The sequence below is a fragment of the Microcebus murinus genome, chromosome 4 (genome assembly GCF_040939455.1).
Source record: "Microcebus murinus isolate Inina chromosome 4, M.murinus_Inina_mat1.0, whole genome shotgun sequence".
In the NCBI taxonomy this organism is placed as follows: Eukaryota; Metazoa; Chordata; class Mammalia; order Primates; family Cheirogaleidae; genus Microcebus; species Microcebus murinus.
The window spans coordinates 96,626,539-96,652,829 of record NC_134107.1 but is presented as its reverse complement, the minus strand read 5'-3'; the positions used below and the strand labels follow the sequence as shown (position 1 = coordinate 96,652,829).

Sequence of the window (26,291 nt, the reverse complement as noted above, 5' to 3'; positions counted from 1 at the left end):
GACAAGGTCATACCTCAGAGGGCTCAGGGGTATCTGTTTCAGGGGCTCAGATCAACAGGGCCCAGACCATCCTCACTGGTCTCAGCCCTTTCTCTCAGAATCTATCCCCCTCTGAAAGGGGCGGTGCATCGGGAACCCTCCCGGTGCTTCTGTGGGGGCGGTTCAGGAGTAAAGGTAGCTTCACATTCTGGTATTCTCTGAGTAACTGGGACGGCCTCAGTTGAGGGGAGGAGGGACAGGTCTGGCAAGTTCTGTGTTGTTTATACTGGGGATTACCTCACACATCCCAACCGGCTTCCCCGCCCCATTTGGTGGGGGCCGGCCCTCGGCCCTCCAAACCCCTTTTCCCCACATGCCTGGGAAGCCAGGGGCCAACATGGATCTTCTCCTCGACATCAGCTGAGCCTGGAAGACTCATCCCTCGGAGACCATGGAGAGGGACAGCCGGGTGAGTGTGTCCGTCGGCCTGAGGCCAGCCGCTCCTGGCGCTGAGGAAGCAGCCGGAGCCGGAGACAGGTGGGGCCGCCACCATGCGCCCCAGGTTTGGGTGGATTGAGTGTGGCTTTTCTAGTTTGAAGCTACTTGGGATCCAGGTTTCTTGGCTTCCTTTCAGTATGGTTCTAGAAGGAGCCCCTGGGAGGAGGAGCTGATGGGGTTTGGGGTCTGGTCAGCAGGCACCCCAGGGCTGTGCGGCTGAGTCCCGGGCTCCTGCTCTTGGCCTGCGAGCACTGGGCCAGACACCTGTGCTGTCGGAGCGGCCACTGCACTGCTTGAGAATCTAGCCTGGTCTAATTTATTCTCATCTCTTTGTTGGTTTGAGAATCAGAAGCATTTTAACTGGTAATCAAGGTCACCTTGTCTAACCCCCTCACTAGTCTCGTAAACCTTCTCAGAAAACTGTGACTTTCTATGTCCCTTTAAGATTTTCAAGGGTATGTTTCAACCTCCCTGGTCATTTATTTTTAGGCTTAATAACCTTCATGCTTGGGAAGTGCTTCCTTATGTTTAACCACAATTCCTTCTACTGCAACTCAAGTTTTCCTCCTCTTCTTCCTCCACCACCTCCTCCTCCTCAGTCTTCTTCTTCTCTTAGGGGCAGTAGACAGCAAGAGCAGCAAGTCTGTCCTCTGTGGAAAAGCCGATCATAAACACATGAAGGCTTCCAGAGATTTTGTTCAACTATGCTTCTGCTTTCTTTTCTTCCAGGAAATCCCCGTGTTCGCACTACTCCTTAGGTCTTGTTTTCTGCTCCTTCCCACACTCTTTGTTGTACTTTACTGATATGCTAGAATCTGGGACTCTGGGAAGGATAGACTAGGTTTGAGAAAGATCAGCTCATCCTATGTTCTGGCTTGTAGTTGGCTTGTGGTCCATTCTGAACCCCAGATGTGTTTCTGCAAACTTTACCATCATTTCTCCCACCATTCTTCCAGCCTGCTCTTGACTCCTCTTTCTCAGTCTTCCTGCCCTGCCCTTCTCTCTGATTCTTGTCTCCACCTCACCAAAGTCACTTGGCCCTGGGCCTCAGGAGCTCTTGGCGTCTCTGTTGAGCAGTAAGAGTGGTGCACTGGGCAGAATGCAGTTGTGTCTGGGGAATGGGGACGGTGAACCCACAGTCACAGCCATGGGGCATCCTCCTTGGTAACCTTCTGGGAGCCTAGACTTGATGGTCCCTAAACCCAAGGATGAGGAGGGCTGAGCTATCTGAAGGGTGACTGTGGTCACACTGGAGGTGGATGACAGGGTCTGTCCCTGGGCCAGGGTGATGGACGTGATGTCTGCCTAGGAAGCTCCTCTCTCCAGAGTCAGGGACAAACATGGAAGGTTGATGGAGGGGCACAGGATGGAGAGCAGAATTTTTGTTATTGATGGAAAAATAGTGACTCCCAATTAATCTAGGAATTAAGTGTCAAATGGTATGGGAAGCCCCAATGTTCATTCCGGAAGAAAGATTGTGCCAACTTATTTTAGGTTGGAAAAACCAAATGATTACATTCTTATTTAAGGTTCTTAAATTTAACCCCCTGTTTAAGGTGGAACCTCCAAGAGAGGGAGCCTGAAGTGGGGACAAGGAGGGCTATAGTTGGAGATTTCTTAAGGCTGATGACATAGGAGCCGTCTGGGAGAAGCTGCTCACCTGAGGCCATGGCTTCTCCCTGAGGGCTCTATTGCAGAGAGATGCATTGTGGGTTTTGTCCCCCCGGCTCCAAAAAGTAGTGCAGAAGATGGCAGTCCAGGCTTAAGGCTGATGACGCTCCTGTGGCAGCTGCTGGGTCTTCAGAGGAATCTTGGGCAGGGGTGGAGAAGGCGCTCAGCCTGCGGTGGGCCTGCCATAGTGGACCAAGGACTGACCACGACCCCGCTCAGCTTTGGGCAAACACTTAAAACTTCCTGGACCTTAGTCTCTTCATTTCTCAAATGGAACAATAATAGTACTGTTAAAAGAAAAACTCTGGACAAATTAAATTTAACAGAGTTTAGAACGATTGAGCAAAGGATGATTCGAGAAACGGGCAGAGAGACTCAGGCGCTGCCATGTGGTCGGAGAGGATTCACGGACAGCAAACGGAAGTAGGGACATAAACAGCTGGAGGGGCACAGCTCGGCATTTGCCTTACTGGAACACAGTTTGCACAGTTGGCTGCCTTTGACTGGCCGAAACTTGGTGATTGGTACAAGAGTGGGCTGTAGTCTGTTTGCACGTCCAGTTAGGCTACGGTTTTATGTGCAGAGAAACCATTAGGCCAAGCTTAAACGATGTAAGCAGGCAGCTTGAAGCTTAACTTAATTTAATAGTACCTAACCCAAGGAGTCCCAAAATAGTGTTTTTCACATAGTGAGGCTCATTCAGAATAGGATCTGGCATAGATATTATAGACAGAGTCATAGATCTGGTCACAGAGTATTACAGTTTATCATCATCATCGCCAGCATCACCATCACCATGTAGGGTCTAGTTCTGGCTCCTCAAAATTTGGACAAATATCTTTGTCTATCCATGCCTCAGTTTCCCCACCTACCGAAGTATAGGGCTGGACAGGGTGGACAAACTGCCCCCTGAGACCCCATTCTGGCTCCACGCCAGTCTCTGGGATAATGCAGAATGGCATTACAGGTCCATTGCCCTGGGTACGTGCATCTCTTCTTAACATATAGTGGGTATTTGGTACTTTTATCAAATGGGTCACGTTTTTAATGCTTAGAGAGAAGTGCAAGGTTTATTAAAGAAAGACCAAAGTAGACCCAGTGGTGAAGCAACATTCCCCTGTGGAGTGGATTTTCTTATACTGGGTCTTCTTAAAGCGGAGCAGGTTCCAAATCAGCCTGAGACCACAGATGCCACAGACAAGTGAGAAAGGCAGGGGACCCAGGGCTGGTCCGGGATGAGGCACCCTCCCTGGGCAGAGGGACCTGGGCAGGCTCCCGAGAGGGCAGACCAGGCTCAGGTCGCTCTGCCATCCCCCAGCCCCCAAGTGCAGGCACTCTGAGGACCCCGCACTGCCCTTTGCCCCTGCAGGCAGGCATCCTCACCTGAGACCTGTTTCGTGTTTTCATTGGTGCTGAGCAGCCTTCCCTGCCATTCCCTGCGCTGTCCCCTGTGACTTGGCAAATGTGAGCGTGAGCGTGTGGGAGTGTGTGCACAGGGCTCCAGGCTGGGTGCTGGGCGGGAGGGCCACCTGATGTAACATGGCCACTTAGCTTAACTGCCTTGTTTTGACAAAACAGCTTCCTCTTGGCGTAGCAACAATGGGGGCAGATGTGTCCGGCCAGGTGGGCAGGGTGCTGATGGCGTAGGCACGAGGGAAGCCGCCACGGGGAACTCCGGCTTCGTCAGCCAAGCAGGGGCCTTGGCAGCCCTGGGTGGAGCCTGGCCCCTCTAATAAGGAAGCAATACCCAAGACTATATGGGGAGCCCTGGTTATATACCAGCCCTGAACTGTGTCACCACCCCAGCACTGGCAGAGAGGGACGGCACAGACACAGGGAGAAACTGAGGCAGCGAGTTCCTGGGCAATCCAATGGGCAGCCGTGGACACCCAATGTTCTTTAAAGCATTTGATGAATGAATGAACAAGGAAATGTGTCGATTCTGGTCTAACAGGGCTCTTCCAGCCTTTTCCATGTGTATAGGAAGCATCATAAACTAGAAGGAATTTTAACACTCACCCAGGCCAGTAATTTTCAAGTTCTTTGTAACAGCTGCCTCTTTTGTTCAAACGAAATCTTATGTAGAGTCCACTGTTTGAAACTGAAGCGTGGATCCTCTCTGTTCAAGGCGGGGTGAGGGCTCTGAGCCTCACCACAGTCCTCACCAGCTGGTCTCCAAGGCACCTCCCCGGAACCCGTAATGCTCCGTGGAACCCCGTTTGCAAACCGATAAGTGTCCAACACCTTCATTTTACAGATTAAGGAGCTGAGACCCAGAGAGGGATGCCACTGTCCCCAACCTCACATGGCTGGCTAGGAACAGAAGCAAGGCTCCCCTGTGCCTCCCACACCTGGGGCAGGGGAGGCCTGGAGTTCTGGCTCCTCCGTCTGGAGCTCAGTCAGCTCACAGGCTGGCGGGGTCCCTGTGGTTCACACCGTGTGTGCGCTGGGGTGCTGGTGGCTGGGTGCGAGTAGGAGTGGGGAATATGCCTGTGATGTTGGGGGAGCCTGTATTTGCAGGGTTTCTCTGGGGTCAGGGAGAGGGAGAGGAGACAGCCCTGTGTGTCCAGAGCTACGGTGAAGCCTCTGTCTAGCAGGGAGGAGGGGGAAGAAGCCATAATGTACTCCCACCCAGGCCGGGCCAGGCCAGTCCATGCCAGCATGGGTTCGGGGCTCCCCTGCCACAGCCCCAGGGCCCCCAGGTTCCCAGCAGGCAAGGAGGGGTTTTAGGCCCGGCCAAGGGAGCTTCTGCTCTTTCTGGGTACCCTAGTGCTTCTGGCGGGGTTCGAGGAGTCATCTCTTCGAATGTCCTCAATACCCGGGGTCACTGGGAAAGAGAAGCTCTCTCCAGCTCTCTCTGCAGGAGCCTAAGTCTGGGGCAGGTCCTTTCTCATTCGAGGTTGGTAAGGGTGTGCAGTGGGACAGCACGGTGTTGTACAACAGCTCAAGGATGGGAGCCAGAAGACCAGGGTTCTCGTACTGGCCCTGCTCCCAAACTGGCTGTGTGACCCTGGGAAAGTCACATCGCCTCTCTGGGCCTTCATGGCCTTATCAATAGGACAAAGGGCATGGACTAGAGGGTTTTCAAAGTCCTTCCGGTCCTGACAGCCTGTGACATGCCTAGGCTACCCCTGGGTGGTCACTTTACAAAGGGATGGCGGACTGGACTTAAAGGGCCCTAATGCACCTGTCCCCAGGCTACAAAGAAGTGCCATTGTGCTGCTGCTCCTGCTACTGGACATTCTTCGGGTCTAGCAGGAGAGTGTTTTATAGGGTCATTCTCACTGCAAGCCTGGGTTCTGGGTGATCTGCAGTGCATGGTTCCCGGAGTTCAGGCTGCTGCCTGTGGCTAGAGAACTGTCTCTATGCAGAGCCTGGGCTCACTGCATGGCACAGCCACATAACCGTTAAGATGAAGCAACCCAAGAGCCAGTGTCCCTCAGCATACAGGGCCCTTCTCCTCCCTGGCATCACGGGCTGGGCCCACAGAAGACCCAGGAGAGGCCAAGGGCAGGACACACTCCAGGGCTTGTTAACTAACTCCCATTCCCCACCAGGTAAGGGCCCAAGGAGCAGAGTCTGCATTAGGAAACTGTCAAAATGCCCTCTTCACCTGGGGGTGGAGGGGCTGCCCCTGGAAGCTGTGGTGCAGAGAACACTGAGCAGGGAGCAAGGCCTTGGGTTTTAGTCCCTGTTCTGCTGTAAGATGGACCCGAGCGACTTTGGGCAAAGCACACAAATGTTTTGGTCCTCTACATCCTGGTCTGCAAAGTGGGAAAAATAATCCTTATAGAACCCTGTCCACAGAAATGCTTGGAAAGAGTTCCAGAGCCAGGGACTGCTCTCCTGAGCTCTCTCCCTGGCCCATCCTTCACTGCCTTCCTGTGGACCCCTGCCCTGCCCACCTGTCATGCTGCCTCCTGCCTCAGGAAGCCTGGAGGCCACTGAGCAAGCTTTGAGTGAGGATCCCAGGGAGGTGCACAGGGACAGTCAGGTGGCAGCTGTGACAGCCCAAGGCGTGGGCCTGTTTCATGGCATGGTAAGGGCTCCCAACTGTATTACCCCAGGGGACAACCTCAGAGACAATCCTGGGGGTAGGTGGGAAGGAGAGGCAGGGCCAGGAAAGGATGGTTGGTAAGGTTAGGCAGGGAAATGGCCCAGGGTTACCCATGGTCCCTTGCTCTGCCCTGTGCACCTGCCCCTGAGCAGGTTAAGAAGCCTTTGGTCTGCAGACAGGTTGTAGAGAGGCTGGGGCACATCAAGAAGTTGGTCATCTGAGCTCCATTCCTGGGTCTTCTGTTCACTGTCAAAGGCCAGGATTTTGGAGACAAGGGTTCTGGTCCTGGCTCTGCCCTTTGGAGCTCAGGACCTTGGACAAGAAGTCTCCTCCCCTCCCTACTCCCCATCTGCTCAAGGCACCTGCTCTGAGGGTGAGGTCAGGCCTCCAGTGGGAGGCTGGAATCTCTGCAATTGTTCTGCAAGAATTGAGGAAAGGAAATGAGTTAGTGCTATGGTGGTTCAGACATCAGGAAGAACTTCCAGCAGGGTGGGACAGCAGGCTGTGAGATGCCTAAAGAAGGGAGGCTGTGGAACCTCCTATCCTGGTGGTCCCTGATGGTGAAAACACTTCTCACTGGCCTGAGATGCTGCAGCTTGAGGGTCAGAGGCAGGGGCTGGAGCAGATGGCCTTACTCTGGATGCTCCTCTCCTCTGGTCTTGGGGCTGCCCTTCCATCCTGATATCATTGCTGGAATTCGAAGTTACCTTCACAAGCAATTCTCAATCAGGTCTTGGGGTCCCAGGCCTCTCTCTTGCCCTGGCCTGAGAGGCAGGTACCCTTCCCCTGCCTCCTGCTAGTTCCGACAGCAGAGCACTCCCCGGACCCCTCTGCAGGGCCTCCAGCCCTTTCTCTGATATGCCCTTTCCAGCTGCTCCCGCTGCCCACCTGGCCTGCCCAACACCAGTTCCCTCTTTGGTCTGACTCCCTTGACAAAAACCCTTCCCTACTCCACCCCCAATCTTTCCCACATTTTCCTCTGGGCCTCACCCCTCGGGCCTCTCCTCCCTCTCTCCTTCAGCCTCTCACAATGGGGACAGGGGCAGGATCACAGGGTCCCCTTTAGGGGGAGACAGCACTTGATGGGGAATTAGAAGACCGTGTTAGAGTTCCTAAAGAGACCAGTTAGTTCAGGGGGGCTAGACATGCTCATGAGCCCCTCTGAGCCCCAGTTTTTCATGCATACACTGGGGAGAGTAACTCCTGCCCAGCTTACTAGCTGGCAGCCTGGTGGGAATCAAATGAAATAATGGGAGTGAAACTGCAAGCCCTGTCTTCAGGAAAGACAGGGAGCTCTTGTGGACATTTGTGATACGTTGGTCAAGGCTCTCCTTGCTCCTGGCAGGCCTGGTTAGAATCTAAGCCCTGTCACTCCCCCGGTGTGTGACTTTGGGCATGGTCTTAACCTCCCTGCACCTCGGTTTCAATATCTATAAAGCAGGGCTGGCAACACCCATGCAAAGAGCTGTTGTGAGGTTGACGTGGGGTCTAGCAAGGAGCTAGTGGGCGTTAGCTTTATCGCGGTTTGACACACACTTATAGTCCAGGCTCTTTCATGTATAATCCCTATTTATCTGGAGGACGGGAGCAAAATTTGCCCCATCTAACATATGTAGGAGCCAGTTCTCAAGGGTTAAGTTACTTGCCCAAGCTAACCCAGTTAGTAATAGATGCAGTCATATTCAAACAGATCTTTCTATTTCAAGCCTAGCATTCTTAAACAAACAAACAAACCGATAAACAAACCGCGCCATCATGGCTAAAGTTAACCAAGCCCACATTGTGTGTTGGGCCTTTGCATATATCATCTATGACTACAAAGCTATGAAGCAAGGTGGTTAGCTTGACCTTACAGATAAGGAAACTGAGATGTAAAGCGGTGAAGTCACTTGCTGAAGTCACTTGCTCGGGGTCACCTAGCTGGCTTAGAGGCGGGGCTGGATTCCAGCATCATCTATCTAAACTAGAGTGCTTGACACCCACCCTGACCCTGGCTCCAGGTCACTAGGCTCTGCCCAGGCCTGGCAGGACTCAGGGCCCAACCATGGGTCACACCGGAAAGTTCCACAAGTCCGGGATCCCTGCAGGAACCCCAGGGCCCCACCCCCAGGCTCCCAGTGTTGCTCCCAGCCCTGTAGGGCTCCAGATCCCAGTTCCTAGGCCATGTCACAAGTGCAAAATGAACACGCTGTACACATGTTTCAGGGAGAAGAATGTCCCTAGGAGGCTTTTCTAACTCAAGAAGGGCAGTGGACTCAGATGCAAACAAGCATGGGGTAAAATCCTGACTGTGTGATTCTAAGCAATCGGGGCTCTGAGCCTTAGCTTTCTTATCTGTAAAATGGGCTTCTAAAAGTACCAACCTCCCAGGGATGTAGGGATGACTTCATGAGGTCATAGACGTGAAAGTTTATCGTACACTGCAAGTGTCATACGTGGGTGAGCTACTGGTATTCTGTTGTACCGACTTCCGGGAGTCCCTCTAAACTGGGGGAAGACTCACAGTGTGAACGTAGCAGGGCAGAGACGAGGTACCGGTGGAGGTGCCACAACGCCAGGACCCCTGGCAGAGGCCAAGGCTCAGGCCACCACTGGTGGGAAGCTCAGGGCCTCACACGGCTGGGGACTGTCCCTCTTACTAAAGGACCTTATTCTGGCTTCTGTCCAGCACTGCCTTTCTCCCTAAGATGAGCTCGCACCACCTTTCAGCCTTCGGTCGTGCCCTGTGGCCGTTCAGTCTCAGCACGGGTGGGGCGCGTGCGCCAAGGCAAAGGGGAGGGAAGCGGTTACCCACCCACCCGCTGTGTGCCGGGCACTGGACAGAGCTCTCCTACGTGATCTCATCAGTCCTCAGGGTCATTAGTCTTATTTCACAGACGAAGAAAAAGGGAGTTAAGTGGCTGGCCCAAGGTCCCACTGCTACTCCGTGACAGACCCAGCATTGGGACCCAGGTCTGCCTGATTCCAAAGCCAGAAGATGTGTTCCCTGTTTCCACACATCCTCGCCACCCCTCCTTGCCCCCACCCCCAATTCTGCCCCTCTTAAAGCTGCCAGGGACTAACCTGTCTCCTTTTTATGGACATCAAGTCTCCAGACAATGGCCACTTCAGCCCTGGGTCCCCTGGGTCAGCAGCAGCTGCCTTTCAGGTCCCTAGACACACGTAAGTGTGCTCCTGCTCAGCTGCGGGGGCGTCGGGACCCGCGTCTGCCAAGTAGCCCTGCGCTCCCTGGGGGAGCCGCTCCTGGTCCCTGCCTCTAGCAAGCTGAGTGCGGTCAGGAACTCAAGATTCCTCCTAGAATTCAGCCCACAGCTCCCAGAAAAATGAGAGAGCGATCAAACTAATCACCTTGAACTCGCAGAAGAGGGAATTTTTAAAAAATAAAAACAAAAAACCCAACTTGGCAGGGATGACGGTGTTGACTTGGGCCAGGTGTTCTAATGAGGGGGACATCTACCTGCCCAGCTGAGTAATAACGGCAAATGCTTTTAAGCACAGTGGGAGGTGAGGGATGGCCACGGAGCCGCCGGGGGTCCCAGAGGTCTAGAGCCTTCTGCCTCCTTCACACATCCCTGCAGACTGTCCTCAGCTCAGGGTCCCCGAGCACAGGCGGGCTTCCTCCACAGTTCCTGCTGCCCTCCAGGAAAACCTGCCCTCCTGAGCAGCCAATCAGCTCTCAGCAGAAATTTTAATGGAAGTCAGACATGGCCCATGGGCCAGGCCAGTTCCCAGCTTGTCCTGCTTCTCTGAGGACTTGAGAGGCGGCTGCAGAGGCAGAGATAGTGGGAGGATGTCAGAGACCTCTGTAAGGGCCAAGAGGGAGGTGAGAAGATGCCTCGTGTGGCTGCTCAGGCACTTCCCATCACCCCTGCCTGCCCGCTGCTCCCTCTCCCAGATCTGGAGCCCCCCAAAGGCTCTCCGGGAAAGGAACAGGACTGGCATTTGTAGATGGCCTGCTATGGCCAGCAGCTGCATTCTGCCATGCATCCCTCCTCAAAGAGTCAGCAAAGCCTGGAGGTTGAGAACACAAACTCCAGAGCACAACTTCTGGGCTCAAACCCTCACTCTGCTCCTTTCTAGCTGTGAGAACTTGGTCACGTCACTTAACCTCTCGGCCTTTGTTTCCCCTTTGCAAAATAGGGATAATAATAATCCCTACCTCACAGGAACTATTATTAAAGAGGATTAAATGAGTAAATACATAGAAAGCACTTAGAGCATGTTATGTCCTCAATAACTATAAATTAAAGTTTTAAATCTAAATTAATAAATCACTCCACCTACAGCTGGGGAAGGTTAGGGACCTTGTCCAAGAGTGCTGGAACCATAGCTCAGCCTACACACCTTCTCCTACACCTTGCTTCTGCAGTTTCCCTGGTGTGTGTGTGTGTGTGTGTGTGCACATGCAGGCCTGCACACACGCAAACATTCTGGCCTTGCTAAGAATGGTCAAGTACAAGACAAACAGGACAGGCTTTTTCTTAAGCAGTGCTTTTCAGACTTGTTGACTGTCGCTCACAGTAGGAACAATATTTTATAATCTAACCCACATACACAAAAGAAAGGGCTGGGGCTGCTGGGCGTGGGGGTGAAGAGTGCAGAAGGGGCGGTACTTCCCCCACTGGGGGCCACATTTCCTTGGCACAAGCTCTCAGAGTGAGTGACCAGCCCAGCAGCCTCTTCTTTTGACCTTCCCTAGATGTTTGTAGGCTAAGCAGGTGCCCCCAAGCCCCAGGCAGGTGGCCCATGGCCCTCTGCCCACTTCTGCAGGTCCTGCTGGGGAAAGACTCTAGGGGAGCTGGAGTCTGTGCTTGGACACACCTGGACACACTCCTCTTCTCAGACACTTCCTTGTCTAGGGGGCTTTGCTCAGCCCCCAGCTGCTGGCCCCAGGGCATCTACCTCCCGGCTCAGCAGGGCGGACAGCTGGGGTGGGTTGGCAGGGGAGCAGCCTGAGGGATGCTCTTCACTCTGCTTTCAGAATGCTTCCCCAGCAAGGACATCTCCAGCAGGGACATCATCTCCTGCTCGGGCATCTCCAACTGGGACACCTCCAGCCCGGGCATCTCCAGCTCGGGCATCTCCGGCTCGGGCATCACCTTCCAGGTCATCGTCCAGCAGGTCATCATCTGCCAGGTCGGCCTCCATGACATCCTCCCCGACCAGAGTGTACCTTGTTAGAGCAACACCAGTGGGGGCTGTACCCGTCCGGGCATCTCCTGCCAGGGCAGCGCCAGCCACCAGGGTCACCGTGGAGAGCCCAGGTAAGGAGAATGCTTCAGGGAAGGCAAGAGGAACGGGGAAGTAGTCCATGGGCCAGGGGGAAATCTCAGCGCCGGCACCCTCTGCTCCTCGTGATGGATAATGATGGGGGGATGGGGGGTTGGGGTGGGCAGTGAGGGACCTGGGGAGGTGGGGGAAGAAAGGAACCCTCACATGAAAACTCAAGACAGTGGAAAATTCGGGGCAAAGGGGGTAGGCAATAAGAAACCGGGCCCAACGAAGCGGTGTGTAGCTTTGGAGGCTGCACAACCCAGGTCGCTGATTTCAATAGCGACGGCCCTCAGTTAGAGACCCGGGTTCTTCCTTGGGTGGCCTTGGGGGTCTGCCTGGGAAGCTAGGGTCTTCAGCAGAGCAAGATCATTATTAGTGGGCCCCCCTGGGAGTGGACAGGAAGTGGGGAGGTTCTGACCAGGCATACACCTCCACCCCCAGCCTCCCAAACCGGGGGTTGTATGGTTCAGCTACCGGGAAGTCAGAGAGGCCAAGTGGGCCTTGGGGACCGGCTCTGCCGTAGGGAAACTGTTCCTGCCCCTCCCAACCTTGCCCTTCTCCCATCTCAGACGTCAGACTGTCCCCACCACAATACAAACAGGCCTGGATGATATCTGGCTCTGGAGGGTCACCCGAGGTTTGGGCCCATCCACAGTCTTGCCCCCTTGAGGGCGGGCGAGGTACTCTGGCATGGTACGAGTATGGAACCAGACACGCCACTAACTAGCCAAGTAACCTTGGCTAAACTATTTCATGTCCATGAACCTCAGTATCCCCATCTATAAAATGGGCCCAGTAAGACGGCTCACAAGGTTGCCGTGAGAATTAAGGACGAGAACACACGCAAAGTGCCTGGCCGGCCCAGAGGAAGAGCTCATGCAGAACAGCTGTTGGTGGCAGGCAGGGTGGTGCCTTATTCTGGGGTGCAGAGGTCCTACTGGGGCTCTCCCCAGCCAGCCCTGTTTCCTTCTCCCTCCTCCTCTGTGCCGGACTCCCCGCAGTAGCCTCACCCTCCCTGCTCCTAGGTGTCAGCCTGCCCAAGTTCTCCTGGCGGGACGGCATGAAGCGGCTGCCGCTCATCGGGTGCGTGCTCCTCCTCATCGCCCTCGTGGTGTCGCTCATCATCCTCTGTGAGTCCAAGGAGGGATCGGGGCGGTTCTGGTCACTGCAGGGTGGAGGGGAACCCGGGGAAGGGGACACGCAGAAGGGACAGGCCTGGGACCACAGGCTTACCCGGCTGCCCTGTTCACAAAGGGCCACTCCTGCAAATGGCCTTGGACCACAGTGTACCCACCTTTGAGAGAGCCAGGTTAGGAGTCGGGGAGTCAGAAGAACCTGGGCTTGGCCTCACCTGTGCCACTGCTTACTTGGGCAGGTTAGTCAGCCACTCCGAGCTCCAGTGGGATAAAATTCATTTGTTCATTCAATTTACTATGTGCCCCATGAAATCTCAGTCCAAATTCCCTTAGTTATGAGGAATAAATGAGATAATGGTGCAATATTTGGCACAAAATTTCACTCTAAAAATGCTAGCTGTTTCAGGCCAGGCACAGTGGCTCACACCTGTAACCCTAGCACTCTGGGAGGCCGAGGAGGGAGTATTACTTGAGGCCAGGAGTTTGAGACCAGCCTGAGCAAGACCGAGAACACATCTTTACAAAAAATAGAAAAATTAGCCAGACATGGTGTCATGCACCTGTAGTCCCAGCTACTCAGGAGGCTGAGGCAGGAGGATCACTCAAGCCCAGAAGTTTGATGTTGCAGTGAGCTATGATACCACTGCATTCTAGCCAGGGTGACAGAATGAGACTCTATCTCAAAAAGAAAAAAAAAAGTATCTCAATGATATTTAGTCAATGGGATGAAGTGTTCCATGTTCAGGGTTCAGGCCCCTCAATCTCCTCCCTCTCTTTGGAAAAGATGCCCAGGCATGTCCCTGGGATCTCTGCTCAGGGGTCCGTTGTGAGCCCAGCACAGTGGGAAGCCCTAGGAGGGAGCAGATGCGAGCACGCGTTGTGCTCTCCTGTCCTCCGTGAGAGGGCAGTTTCCCAGAGGATGGCTCGAAGTCATGAAGGGCAGATGCATTTGAGTGTGACTGTGAGGAGGAGGCGACAGCTGTGCGGGCTGGGTGCAGGGGACAGCTCCTGATGGGCGTGAGGCCAGATGGGGACCTGGAAGACAGGAGAGCAGTCATGCCCCAGACAGGGCACACGCGTGGATGGCAGCCAGGAAACGTGGGCAGCCAGGTGTGCAAGGGCGGCATAGGGGAGAAGGAGAGGGAGGACCCAGCTAACCAGAGAGGAAAGGGCACATTTGGGGACCTAAGGCCACCTGTTTGGTTTGGTAAGGCCAGGCCACACCATGGAGAACTTTCAGCACTGGGCTGAGGAATAAAGACTCTGTCGAAGAGGCAGCGTGGGTGGTGGCAGGCTGGGTGGGTGAGCACGTGGGAACATCTGCTGGCAGGGCTGTGTGAGGAGGAGGCAGCGTGCTGGAAGAGCAGGCTATCACACCATGCAGACCTGCTGGGGTACCCCAGTTCTGCCACTGATCCTTGCTTAACTTTGGCAAGTTCATTAACATTCCAAGCCTCAGTTTCCCTTTCTGCCTGATCAGGCTGTGGAGTCACTGTCACAATGTGCAGAAAAGCCTCACTCTGCACGATGCCTGCCACAGGGAGCCTCCTGCCAGCACCTGCTGCCTGCCCTCCCTCCCTTCCCCACCCAGGGCGCCCCACTCCATGAGAGCATGGGGAACCACCCGTGGAGGGATGAGATGGCGCCCACGGGTGGCCCCGCTGACTATAATTAAAGCTCTTGGTGTGGTTTCACAGCATTTTCTAAAGTCCTTCTGCCAGGGGGACCTGTAGAGTTCCAAGGCCAGGGAGGTGGCTTGACTCGTGCAGGCACAGAGAGCTACATGGTGGGGCAGGCTAGAGCCCAGCCCTCTCTCCGCCACGTGTCAACGTGTGGCTTCGTGAGCATTCTGAGGGGGCTGCCCAGGGGTCCCCGGAAGGCTCGGAACCCAGGGCCTGGGAGGAGAGGAAGTCCAGGGCTCGGAGAGGGGCCAGCCCAAGGGACCAGAGGGGATCCGTGCCTGGACCTGGAAGGAGCAGTCACACAGGGTGGCCTTCACCCTTAGTGACTGAGAGCATGGTGGGGCCAGGGGCAGAAGAGGGTGGTGGGGCTGAGGAGCCGGTTGAGGACGAGAGGCAGGGCGAGGAGCTAGGACGCAGGTCTCTGAGGCAGCCCAGGGGAGGTGTCGTCTCCCGGCAGGAGGGACCACGGCTTCTGGTTTGGAAAGAGGTTGCCATTAGCGATCAGTCATGAGGCTGATTTTCGTTTATGGTTTGCACAGTTGTTTTCTTTTAGACTCAACTTGTACATTTGGGAATCAGCCACCTAGAATGGCCCATTGAGTGAAAAGACATTCAAGGCATAAAAACAAGTGATGGGGAAAGAACCGAGCACAGGGGATGTCCCTGGTTCAGGGGAGAGGGAGCAGGAGAAAAGCCAGGAGCCTCTGGGGTGGAAGGACGGTAGCCTTTGAGAAGAGCAGACAGGTGGGGATTGCATGGCTGTGACCGTGAAGTCGCTGTGACCCTGTGGAGCACAGAGGTGGGGTGGCAGAGGGGTTCTGAGAAGGGGGCTCTGGGATACTGGAGGAGGTGGTTTCTCTGGCCACTACCCCTGCCAGCACGTAGGGAGGGGCGGTCCCAAAGTGGTACCCATCTCCACACCTCCCCCCTCTCTCTTCCTCTCTCCCTCTCTCTCTCTGTCCCTCTGGGTGGCTGGCTGCTCGAGTCTTCCTGGTGCTGCCCTGCTTGCAGGAGCTTTCTGGAGCACTCCGGAGCATTCCTGAGCAGCCTTTCTCTCCATACAGATGGGGGACGAGAGCCCCAGATTCCAAGAGGGATTGCAGGTCGGTGTCTCAGAACCCCCAGGGCCTTGGGCTGCTTTGTGCCTTGTCACTCTGGGCTGGCAATGACCCGGCTGCCCGCCTCTTTCCTTCCAGTCTACTTCTGGCAGGGCCGCACGGGGATCAAGTACAAGGAGCAGGTAGAGAGCTGTCCCAGGCACGCCGTTCGCTGCAATGGGGTGGTGGACTGCAAGCTGAAGAGTGACGAGCTGGGCTGCGGTAAGGAGGCTGGGCGGGGGGAGAGTGTGTGTGTGTGTGTGTCTGTGTGTGTGTGTGTGCATGGATGCACGTGCCCATACTCTGGTCACTACAAACTGTGATGCAAACTGTGTGGTGCCACTGAAACAGGAGGTGGTAGACCGGGAATCAGCAGATCTGGGGTCTAGTCATAGTAGACTGGGGTTTGAAACCTGGCTTTGAGTGCTGCATGACTTGGACAAGTCATTTACCTTCTCTGGGCTTCAGTCTCCTAATTCATAAAATGAATGAATGGGACAAGATTAGTGGTTCTCATATAAAATCTGACAACTCCCAGATATCAGACTGAGCAAAGCAGAGTATCTCTGGCTGGAGGTGGTGTGGGGTCTGGAGTCCCATCTATGTGCTTCTCTCCTTTGTCCAGCAGGTGACCTCTGACTTGTCACCCTGTGGTTTCTTGACCATCAGTTTGTAAACAGCTGGCCTAGATGAGCTCTGGTCCTCAGTGGATCTTGCATGTGTTGTGTCCATACAGCCCTGCTGTGGGGGGTGCGTGCATGTCCCATCCATCCCACTGTTTACAGGTGCTCTTGCCCAAGACTGTCCATCTGGGACTGAGCCTGGCCCCTGGGCACTTGGTTAGATCATAGACCTCATTGGGCACAGGGCGATGGCTCCTGGCAGTGCTCACCCCTTCTCCCAGCAATGGCCCTGTGGGTCCTGTTGGGCGGCGAGCTGTCTGCCCTGCCCCAGTCCCTTGCCTTGGCTCTGCCTTACTGGGCATCCTGGGCTTCTGCCCATCACTGCTCAGGCCAAGCTCCTGGACCTCAACGAGGAGCCTCAGGACAGGAGCGTCTCGGAGCCTTATTCAGCTCATCCCCAAGAGCTTGAACCTTCCTAGGTACTAAGCACTTGCTCTGCCTTTTTCTTGCCCTGCAGTGAGGTTTGACTGGGATAAGTCTCTGCTTAAAGTCTACTCTGGGTCCTCCCATGAGTGGCTTCCCATCTGCAGCAACAGCTGGAATGATTCCTACTCAGAGAAGACCTGCCAGCAGCTGGGCTTCCAGAGGTAAACCTCCCCCCACCCCAGGGCCAGCTTCAGGATGCCTCAGCCATGTCAGCCCAAGGCTGATCTCACCAGCTCCAGACACTGGTGAGGTCGTCAAAGAGATGGGGCCCTAGGATCCTGTGAGTTTGGAGCAAGTTATTTCCATGAGGCCAAAGCGATTATTGTAGAGCTGTAATAGTATTAATATCAGCTCCTATATGCTTCTTTGCATCAAAGCACCCTCTTGTCCATGATCATATGCGATGGTCACGTGGTGGCCCCTGAGGGGTGGATAGGTATTTGGGCAGGTCTTTTCTTCTTACATCTGGGAACTAAAAGTTCAGAGCATGCAGAACCCATCAGTGGACTTTGATCTGTGGCAGTTGTGGCTTGGGCTGGAACTCCTCAAATGGGGAATGAGATGAGGCAGGTGAGGCCAGGCAAAGACATAAGAATCTTTGGCTGTAAAGATTTCAACAAATTAGCCGATGCTGGTGGGTGGAGCAGGGAGTAGGGTGAGCAGCGCCCTTCCAACTTGAAGGAGCATTTAATTTGCAGGCCAGACAGGCATGTCCGTCCTGCCTCTTGGTCTGAGTTTTCAAGCTGAGTGGTTTGGGGGTTCACCAGTATGTGTGAGGAGAAGGGTTGAGGACCTCACTGTGGGTTCTTTGTAGAAGAAGCTCCTGAAAAACCAGAGGTGGGGGGAGTCTAGGACTTAGAACGAGTTCTCCACCCCCACCTCAGTCTCAGAGTCAGGACCCGTGAAAGGGGACCTGAGGGGTGGGATGGAAGACAATGGGCATCTTTTATCAGTGAGGTGGATGCCCTTATGCAAGTCCAGGCGTCCCTTGGGCATTCAGTTCTTTCAATGTCATTTATTCAAAGAACATTCATTGAGCTTCTGTTATGTGCCAAATACTGCGTGGCGCCCAAACACAAAGGCTCCCACCCTTGAGGACCCTCTAGTATGGTTAGTGAGAGAGCCTTAAACCATAGTCACAGCACAAGGTGATGTGTAATGATCAGGACAGTATGAAGCAGGAAGGGCACATGACAGAGGGGGTGCCTACTTGGAAGAGAGCAGTGAGTGGAGGAACGGACCCTCTGGGTAGAGGAATGGCACATATGAAAACATGGTGTCATGCAAGGGTACCGTGTTCTAGAAATGCACACAAGTTCTACACAGAGAGCGGCACACGTCAGAGTCACCTGCTGTGCTTGTAAAAATGTACCCCAGAATCAGAACCTCTGAGATTAGGGCTTAGAACCTGCTTGGCAAACATCCCAAGGGGATTCTTAGGCACACCACGGCCTGAGACCCAGTGGGCATGTCCAGAGGCTCTCAAACTTTGATGTATAAGTCAGTAACCTGGGATTCTTTAGAATGCAGACTCTGGTTCAGTGGGGCTGGGGTGGTGCTGCTGCCTGGTCCACGTATCATGGTTTGGATGGAAAAGGGCTAGACTGGTGCTTCTCACACTTGAGCATGCATCAGCATCACGGGACAGCCTCTTAAAATACAGACTGCTGGGCCCACCCCCAGACTTTCTGATTCAGTAAGTCTGGGGCGGGACCAGAGAATTTGCATTTCTGACAATTTCCCAGGCAGTGTTGATGCTGCCAGTCTACACTGGGAACTACTGGGTACTCCTGGGCTAGCCACACGGGGCTAGCGGGGGTGGGGCAGTGGAGTCACACTGTCCTAGGCTTTGACTGCTGCGTGGAAGAGCCGGCACCATTCAGGCCATCACAGCCTGGCCTCTGCCAGCCGGTGGGGACTCTAATGCCGGCTGCAGGACCTGGGTAGGCTCTGCCTCCAGGGGCTCACTCTTCTTCCCTCCCCTCCCTTGCAGTGCTTACCGGACAACTGAAGTGGCCCACAGAGACTTTGCCAGCAGCTTCTCAATCTCTGAATACAACTCCACCGTCCAGGAAAGCCTCCACAGGTACGGCAGGGCGGGCTGGCTGCCTGTCTGTGAGCAGGCGAATGAGGAGGTGGGGAGGGGCTTTGAGTCAGGGAGTCCCCTTTCCTTTTGGGGTCCCAGCCTCTAGGCGTTCAGAGTGTCAGGGCACCCTGACAGTCATCCACCATACTGCCTGCTGACGTAAAAGTTCTTATTTGAGGCTTGGTGCAGAGGTCACCAGGGCTGCCCCTGAGACTTTACCTGGATGGCAGAGACAATTCACAAGCCTTGGGGCCGCCAGTCAGCCAGGTGTCTGGACTCAAAGCTGCTCCTGGGAGTGGGTCTGGGCGGGGAGAGAGAAGCATCCCTGAGGTTGGGGTTGGGACAGAGTTGGGGACCAGCAGCAGGGGGATGCCACGTATGAGCGTCAGGGACAGGGAAGCCCACCTGGGAAGCGTCGGCCTCCTCATCCTCTGTCATCTTTGCCATGCAGCCCCTTGTCCCAGGCCCGCTGAGGGGGAAGTTTGGGGGGTGCTCTGCCAGCTAACCTGGTTTACCTGTCGGGGGCAATTCGCTGCACCTGGGTGGCTGCTCCGTGCATGCTACCTTCAGGAACTGCGTCAGGTCACCTGTTTAGTTGTGGAAAGATGCTGGGACAATGAAGTAGTCCTTTTTTCAAAGAACATGGATCTAGCCAATGTGTGCAATCTGCCACAGAAATTTGGGGAGTTGGGGGTGAGAGTGGAGGTGGTTTGCACTGACCTGCCCCGAAGGCATGAAGAATGTCCCACTGAGAGGGAGAAGGGCAGACTCTCCACCTTCTTGTGCAAAGGTTAGCTTCCTTAGAAATGGAATAGGAACTGAGCAGGAGTCAATCAGGAAGGCTTCCTGGAGGAGGTGGCTAATGTGCCCTTTTCCCATCCTCTGTGTCTCCTCCTGCAGGTCTGAATGTCCTTCCCAGCAGTATGTCTCTCTCCAGTGTTCCCGTAAGATGCTCTTCTTCTTGATTGTGGCCAGTGTGGAGTGGGAGTCAGGGGGCAGAAGGGTGGGACCCCTCTGAGAGAGATAACTGGCCCTGGGGGTCCAAGCCAGGAAGAGGAGCTTAGCCAGCAGGCCTGCTTCAGGGCCCCGGGCCCTGTAAGGCACTGGGTAGCCCAGGCTAACATTTCCCCTCCTGCTGACTCTGGCAGGAACTCAGCCCAGCAACCTCTCTCATTTCAAGGAAGCTGTTTGAGCCTCCCGTGCATCACGGGAAGTTTTGTCCTCCTTTGTTTTGAATGATAGAGACTCCCATCACAGTGCTCATCAGTTTAGGGTCTTATTAGAATGCGTTCTGCATGCTCCAGCCCCTAACAACAGCCCTGGCATTCAGCATCACAACCCCAGTGCCTGGCACAGGGCCCAAAGCATGGGGCACTTAGTAAGCGTTTATCAAATTAACGAACGAATGAATGAGTGGAAAGAAAGAGGAACCTGCCCCAGTGGATCGAACTTCCCAATGGATGATCCCAGAAAGCTAACCCAGCATGCAGTAGCTCTGCCTTGGCAGGAAACAGCTGTGTGTGTCAGATTAAATGAGCAAAGCAGCATCCACGGGTGGGTGGGTACCTTTCAGGACGGGGCTACCCACGCCTGCCCTGTGCCCAAGATTGTGGCACAGGCTTCCTGAGCCAAGAAGAACCCTGGGAGAAGCAGGGTTTGCAATTTGTCTCTTCCTCTTCCCCCAGACTGTGGACTGAGGGCCATGACCGGGCGGATTGTGGGAGGAGCGCTGGCCCCAGAGAACAAGTGGCCTTGGCAAGTTAGCCTGCACTACGGCACCACCCACATTTGTGGAGGCACGCTCATAGATGCCCAGTGGGTACTCACTGCTGCCCACTGCTTCTTTGTGTAAGTACCCGAGTGGGCGGGTGACACCATGCTGCCAGGACCGGGGAACACCAGGAAGGGCAGACTGTGGGCTGACTTCTCTGTAGGTGAGGACTGTGGGTGTGAGTTCAGCCCCCATGGGCCAGGCAGTGCTGGTGTGGCTTGGATGGTCACTTGAGGGCCAGGATTTGCAGCTCGTGTCCTGAGAGTGTGAGTTGAGGGTACTGTTGTCAGTGAGGCCCAAGGATGAGAAAGTCCCAGTGATGGCACCTAGGGAGAGAAAGGCAGGCAAGAAGAGGGACTTCATGGGAGCCTGCCCATGAAGACCAGGGAAAAATAAAGAGGCTTTGGGCTGGTTGCTGCTTACAGCAACTGAAACTCATGGCAGAGGAGCCAAAAAAATCAGAAGTGCTGTCCCAGAGACTGTAGGTGATTTTGGGGACATCACTGTAGTCAGCTTCTGACAGTCACCAGACAGCCTTGTCCATTTGGGGGTCCACAGCCCAGGCTGGGGGCAGGAAAGAGCCCTGGGTCCAGGCCTCTGGGGCAATGAGTCTTCTGCGGTCACTTAGTCCTGTCTACGTCGCTGTTTCTGATGAGGACACTACTGAGATCGGTCCCACCTGCCGTATTTGATCCTTGATGACTTGCAGATGAGATAGTGGAGGGTGAATGCCACAAAGGGGTCTTACTCATCCCTTCTCCTTCGTTATTGTAAGGCACAGAGCAACCAGTTCAGAATTTTTCGGGGGCAAGGTGTGGAAGGTTGCTCTGGACCCCAGGGATAAGATAGAGGGTTCCTGCCAGAGGTCTTTTCATCCATCCTCCTGCCTCCAAGCTGGTGCTCGGCTGTGGCTCCCTGTATGTAGCAGATGTGACGCGTAAACTCTGCCAGGTGGATAACTGGCGCCTGCTCCCTCCGGCTCTTGCAGGACCCGGGAGAAGATCCTAGATGGCTGGAAGGTGTACGCAGGCACCAACAACCTGCACCAGCTGCCCGAGGCAGCCTCCATCTCCCAGATCATCATCAACAGCAACTACACCGACGAGCAGGACGACTATGACATCGCCCTCATGCGACTCTCCAAGCCCCTGACCCTGTCCTGTGAGTGAATCTGTACCCCCTTCCCCAACTCCGGCACCCTTGGCAGCCCTTGGACTTGGCAGCGCCTGTCAACTCATGTTGGGGCCCCAGAGCTTCAGAATGGCAGAAGTGAAAGATGTTTAGAGATCATTAAAGCGAACGCTTCTGTTTTACAATTGGGGAAACCGAGGCACGAGGCTTAGAAATAGATTTGCCCCAAATGACACATCTTGCATTACAAACTGGTGACAGAGCAAGGGCTTGGGCACTGGTCTTAGTCAATATATAAATAGATTGAATTGTTTCACTGATTTTAACTGAGCACCTAGGGTCAAAACACTGTAGAAGGCATTTTACGTGTATAAAATTCCATTGATTCTTCACAACCAACCCTGTGGAGCAGTTACTATTGTTAGCTTAATTTGATATATGAGGAAATGGAGCTTTAGAGAGAGGGAATTACCTGGGGCCACAAGTAAGAGCTCCAGGGTTGGACCCAGGTTGGTCTGACTCCTAAGCCAGGCTCTTCCCACTCAGCTCCACGCAGGCAAACTGCTCACACTGCAGTTGAGAATATAGCTCGAGTACACACTCACACAGCTAATTGCCATGAAGCCGTTGCTGAGGACCAAATGAAGCTACATAAAGGAAATGCTAGGGAAGTTCCCAGAAAATCACTGGGGACAGGGGACGTCAAAGGAGGCCTCATTCATTCATTCACCCACTCACTCATTTGTTCATTTGTCAAATACCATGTGTCTATACCGCCAGCCCTGCAGTCACAATGGCAAATGTAACAAAATTGGTGACACAAAACAAAGACAACTGGTAGAGGCCAGTGATGTCACAGACCGGGCAACTCATCAGCCCTGGCAGGCTGGGGGAGGCGTCCCTGATAAAGGGTAGCTAAGGTGAGTCCTCAAAGGATGGGTGAACATGGGTAAAGGGGGAGCAGGAGGGACCCTGAAGAATGAGACCAGGGTCCTCTGACATAAGCAAAGTCGCACAAGTGAGAAAAGTAGGAGCACTGGGACTTCCGGAAGCCTTGGAGGGCTCTCTGGTTAGTCCGGCCATTCTCGTGCTCTGAGCCTGTGAGCTGGTGTTTCCCGGAACATTAATTATGGAGGCGGTGTCTGTCGTGAGTCAGAGCAGGCAGCTCAAGGCGTGGGGTGAGGAGGAGGATCCCGGGTAGAGCTCGGTTGGGCGGGGCTGGCCAGAACCACGCCCAGGCACGACCACGCCCATCCAGAGCCCCGCCCCGCCCACCATCCCTCCTCCCGAGCCTCCAGCTTCGTTTCCGTGGGGGCGCCGGCTATGAGGTGAGGGGTGCCAGCTGCCTCCTGCCCTGCTGCTCACCTGCACGTACAAGGCGACAAGAGCAGGCCTTCCCCCTATAAAACCCAGACTCCGACTAAACGTCCAGATCTTACCTCTCACCCACCCTACTCCCTTAATATTACTTAGAATTCCAAATCAAATAATCCCTAAAACCCAATGAAGGCTACTCATATTGCACATCCTTTTCAGACCGTGGCAGCCCCTCTCCAGGCTGTGACAGGCCCCTGGGCAGGAGGCAGACCTTTAGTCAGCTCACATTTCTGCAGTCCTGTGGTCAGAACATGTGCCCTGATTTGGGGTTTAGAAATCAGGGCAGATTTTTCTTAAACTCATTTGCAGGCCAAGCACCTTGAAGTCACAGTACTTTCTGAGCAAACTTGTGAAAACGAGTGGAATATAGAACAATGGAACACAGAAAGGTGTTACATGTTTTTAAAACTTTACATCTCAAAAATGAGCATAGAAAAGAAATCATGTTTTGCATTTTTTTGTTAATAATGAATGCTATCCCTTCATTTATTCTTTGCTTGTTTAGTCTCTGGCAGACAAAATGTGGTGGACACCACAATTTAAAGTCCAATTTATTGGAGAAGAATTTAAAATTCATTCATCCTTCCCCTCCCTGCTCTTCCTCCAGCAGTGCCTGAGACTATTGCCAACATTCTATCTACCAACTATTATTTTCTTCCTGCAAATTGGAGTTCAGTGATCAGTGCCCTAGTCCATCTAAGGGACACCAGTCCTCAGAGGGAGCTTATGAATGACACGCAACAGCACCTTCTAAATATTTCTGAGTGTGGGACCAAGTTAGCAGGGGTTTTGTGGTCTGCATCTCTGGGGATGTGCTCTTCCTACTTGGAGAGATTTCTCACTCTGAGCCGGGTGAACATTTGAAAGGAGAACCATGGGCCCTGGTTCTCCCCAGGTGAACCAGGATGCCTAGGCGCCCTCCCCAAGCCAGGCTGGACACACCACTGAGATGCCATGACCATAATATCTGGCACTTAGCCTGCTGCGATTCCTTCCTGTGATGGAAAGGCATGGAAGAGGCCCAGCCAGGACAGCCACTCTTGGTGGGGAGAGACCCTCAGCTTCCCAGTATCAGCTTGGCACAAAGCTTCCAAGGCTTATACATCTGCCAACGGGGCAACCACTGAAATCAGACTGGCTTTGAGAATTCTGCCAGCACCTAGAAGGCTGGAGGGTTGAGATAAGTGATTACGTTTCTTACCTGATCAGTCCAAGGCCCTGGGGCACTCTGGGGCAGGGAGATGGCTCCTAGAACATTGGTACTTTTGACCCTCCACCCACTCCACCAAAACCTCCAGTCTTGTTCCTCCACTGACGTCTTGAGGTCTCCTTGCAGCTCACATCCACCCTGCCTGCCTCCCCATGCATGGACAGACCTTCAGCCTCAATGAGACCTGCTGGATCACAGGCTTTGGCAAGACCAAGGAGACAGATGGTGAGAGGCAGAGATGCTAGGCTGCACATGTGTGTATGCGGAGGCAATGTGTCTGGTATATGGATGCAGGCCTGTCTAGATGAGTTTGGGTGTGCAGATTCATGGGCCTGGGTGTGAATGTGTGTATATAGACACCTGTGTCTGTGCCAGTGCAGCTGGTGTGATAATGCCCTCTAGTCAAGACTAGAAAACTCCTGCAGTTAAACAAGTTGGGTTCATTGCTCATTGCAATTAGGCAGAGCACACACAATGGAGAACCGTGGAGCATCTCAAAAGAGGGAGGGTGCCATTATAGAAATGACCTGTAGGATTTGGGTGGTTTGGGAAGGGTTCAAAGATGTGGGTCTTTTCTCTAGATTGGATGCTGTCAGGAAGCAAGGGTAACTCTATGATTGGGATTCCTACTAATCTTATCTAGAAGAGTCTAGACTCTGTAATTGGTAAGGAAGCAGCAGTTACTCATACTGGCCAGGAGAGGGGGGTCTTTGGTATTTTTGTGGTTTGCACAGTGACCTTGTTTTTGTCTGGTCTTAAGCAGGATGATGAAGTGGGCTTGTTTTGCCTCACTTCATCCCGGTCACAGACTGCCTGGTCCAGTATTGGCCCTGCAAGACTGTTTGCATTGCGCAGGAGGACACCGTGGTCTGGCTGGGCTCGCTGTTAGCCACAGGCCTGCCTGTTCCACGTGTCAGGGCTGCTTTTCCCTGTCCTGTGTGATGGAGAGATGACTGGTCTGGGTGCAGCGTTCTTATGACCTTGTCTCCATACCTGCTAGCTGTGTGACCGTGGGCAAGTCCCTTCCTCAGTTCTAGGTTGCCCCACCTGTAAACAGATTAGTAAGACCTGCCTCTTTAGGACACATGGTTTCTGAAAACAGATGAAGCGATGTATCTGATGGTGCTTTGGACTTAGACAGGCGTTGTGCAGCATGTCAGGCCATCGTATAGGCTTGGGAGTGTGTCTGTGTACACGTGTGTCTCTGTTTTATGTGCAGAGAATTGTGTCTCATGTGACGGTGTGTGTGCCCACATGCCCTGGGTGTCCAACCACAGAGGGCCTCCCTTGGGCCGGGGCCGGGCATGGGCATGGTGCCCTCCACTCCCAGGAGTCTGAGTCCCGGGTTGGGCAGCTGGAAGCCATGAAGCTTCCCATGGTCTCACTGGCTCCTGTCCTCTTTCTTCTCCAACCCCACTTCACTGAAGAGAAGACATCCCCCTTCCTGCGAGAGGTGCAGGTCAGGCTCATCGACTTCCGGAAGTGCAATGACTATTCAGTCTATGACAGTTACCTTACCCCGAGGATGATGTGTGCTGGGGACCTCCGTGGGGGCAGAGACTCCTGCCAGGTGAGGGGCCTGTGGGTGGGGCTCAGGCCCCAGTACCCTAGGGACGGGGCAGGCTGGGGTGTGGGGTTGGCGTGGGGTCAGGCCGGCCCTGCTGACATGCTGTTCCTCCCCAGGGAGACAGTGGGGGGCCTCTTGTCTGCGAGCAGAACAACCGCTGGTATCTGACAGGTGTCACCAGCTGGGGCACAGGCTGTGGCCAGAGAAACAAGCCCGGCGTGTACACCAAAGTGACAGAAATTCTCCCCTGGATTTACAGCAAGATGGAGGTGAGCCCTGCCCCGGGACACGGCACCGAGCAGGCTGGGGACTCCCAAAGGTGGAGACGAGCCCTAGACGAGCCCCTAGGCCTTCCCTGGGGAGTAGGCAGAGGTCCCCTCAGCCCAGTGCATTCAGAGGAGTTCAGGATAGGGTCAAACATCAGGCCAGTGCCAGCCCCAGTGCCACTGCCTTCTCCCCAGTGGTGGCCGAGGTGTGAGTTCACACAGACCACTGAGGAGGCGTGTGACAGGAGGCCTCCCTCCCCGGCCACGGGTTGGGTATCAGGAATGGGGGTCTGCCCCTAACTCTGCTGACCCAGTTCCGACTCAGCCTCCCCTGGGCCTGCTGCGCCTGCCCTTCGCTTCTCTGCCTGGCGCGGGGCAGA

General features: G+C 54.3%; 1 protein-coding gene across 1 annotated transcript; it reads left to right on the top strand.

Annotated features, from left to right (window-relative positions):
- The first annotated feature begins 280 nt into the window (after nucleotides 1-280).
- On the top strand, nucleotides 281-25,981 carry TMPRSS13 (transmembrane serine protease 13). The gene is given in 13 exon segments (XM_076001416.1): nucleotides 281-448; nucleotides 11,187-11,469; nucleotides 12,505-12,609; nucleotides 15,494-15,616; nucleotides 16,535-16,664; nucleotides 18,497-18,589; nucleotides 19,490-19,533; nucleotides 20,275-20,437; nucleotides 21,349-21,521; nucleotides 24,205-24,303; nucleotides 25,506-25,648; nucleotides 25,762-25,916; nucleotides 25,918-25,981. Coding segments are annotated over 13 exon segments (1,593 nt in total). The 5' UTR covers nucleotides 281-430.
- The last annotated feature ends 310 nt before the right edge of the window (nucleotides 25,982-26,291 follow it).